This window comes from Eimeria mitis, genomic scaffold (assembly GCF_000499745.2).
Source record: "Eimeria mitis Houghton genomic scaffold, Emh_scaff729, whole genome shotgun sequence".
NCBI lineage: Eukaryota > Apicomplexa > Conoidasida > Eucoccidiorida > Eimeriidae > Eimeria > Eimeria mitis.
In genome coordinates this window covers 10,733-12,071 of record NW_013575322.1, presented here as the reverse complement: position 1 = coordinate 12,071, position 1,339 = coordinate 10,733, and the positions used below count along the sequence as shown (strand labels likewise).

General features: G+C 41.3%; 1 protein-coding gene across 1 annotated transcript in view; it reads left to right on the top strand.

Moving 5' to 3' along the window:
* EMH_0020920 (ankyrin repeat-containing protein, putative) overlaps positions 1-1,339 on the top strand; it is a gene marked incomplete at both ends in the record, with an annotated part of 7,496 nt that overhangs the window by 1,626 nt on the left and 4,531 nt on the right. Inside the window, one exon of the mRNA XM_013501657.1 lies at positions 811-1,259. Within this exon, the coding sequence (XP_013357111.1) occupies positions 811-1,259 (449 nt within the window). The remainder of the gene's footprint in view (positions 1-810; positions 1,260-1,339) is intronic.

Sequence of the window (1,339 nt, the reverse complement as noted above, 5' to 3'; positions counted from 1 at the left end):
TGAAACAATAAATAAAGAAAAAAAAACAGAAACAGAAACAGAAACAGAAACAGAAACAGAAACAAAACAACAAAATGAAGATGCAACAAATAAAACACAAAACCAACCAGACTCACCAAGCAGCTCTGCTGCCACTTCCTCTGTGCGTTTCTTCTCTTTTAGTTTTTTTTTATTGTAATAATAAATTATTTTAATTTATTAAATTCATTATTCATGTTTATGTTTAAGGAAGCAGCAAATAGATATTCAGGATCCTACGATGTACGCAGCAGCTATAGCTTTCTCTTCTTTTTCCTCTTTTTCTTCTTTTTCTTCTTTTTCTTTCGTTTTTTTACCTCGGCGTTTTTGTGTGTTTAACTGGGTTTTATTTCTCTTGCAAATACACAACACCTTAAACCCTAAACCCTCAACCCTAAACCCTGAGCTCCAGACCCCAAATCCGAACGAAACCCTAAACCCTAATCCCTAAACCCTAAACCCTAATTCTCTTTACGGTGGTTCATCTACCTCAACGCATTTCCCGCCATTCTGAATTAGTGATCTTTGTGTTTTTATTTAAGTTGTTTTGTTGAGCATCTTTTGCTGCTATTCTTGCTGCTTCTGCTGCCTCATATGATATTACAGAGGAGGCAGCATGAGTCTGTATGGCTCTAGGGTTTAGGGTTTAGGGTTTAGGGTTTGTGGTTTGTGGTTTAGGGTTTAGGGTTTAGCGGGTGCAGTGGTGTGTTGTTTGTTTCAGCGGGAGGACCCGTTGACTGCNGGTTTAGGGTTTAGGGTTTAGCGGGTGCAGTGGTGTGTTGTTTGTTTCAGCGGGAGGACCCGTTGACTGCTACAGTTCGCAGTTTAACGGATGAGTTGCATCAGCAAGGTTTGCTTTCTGTTGCATTAGATAAGGAGTTGTATACAGCTCAGCAGCAGCTAGAAGAAGCAGAGGAGGCGAACATGAAGGTAGTAAGCCGCCTAGCTAGCATCGTAGCAACGGCAGTGAAACAAGAAAACATCATCATGCGCTCCAACAGCCAAGTTCAATTCACAGCAACAGCAGCAGCAGCAGCAGCAGCAGCAGCAGCAGCACAAGAAGGAGTTGATGTGCAACATGCAATAACCCGAGAAGGATATGATGATGCCCTCCTTCAAGCATCAAAACTAGATAAACAACTACAAGCGATGCAACAAAACCTACAAGTGCTGCTGAATAAAAAAGAAGAACAAGAAAAAACACAAACCGCTAAAGTCATGGAGTGCAGGAAGGCATTCGGGTACAAAGAAAACACATAAAAGGAATATCTTCGTTCTCACTCTCGTAGCCGAACCCTAAACCCTAAACCCTAAACCCTAA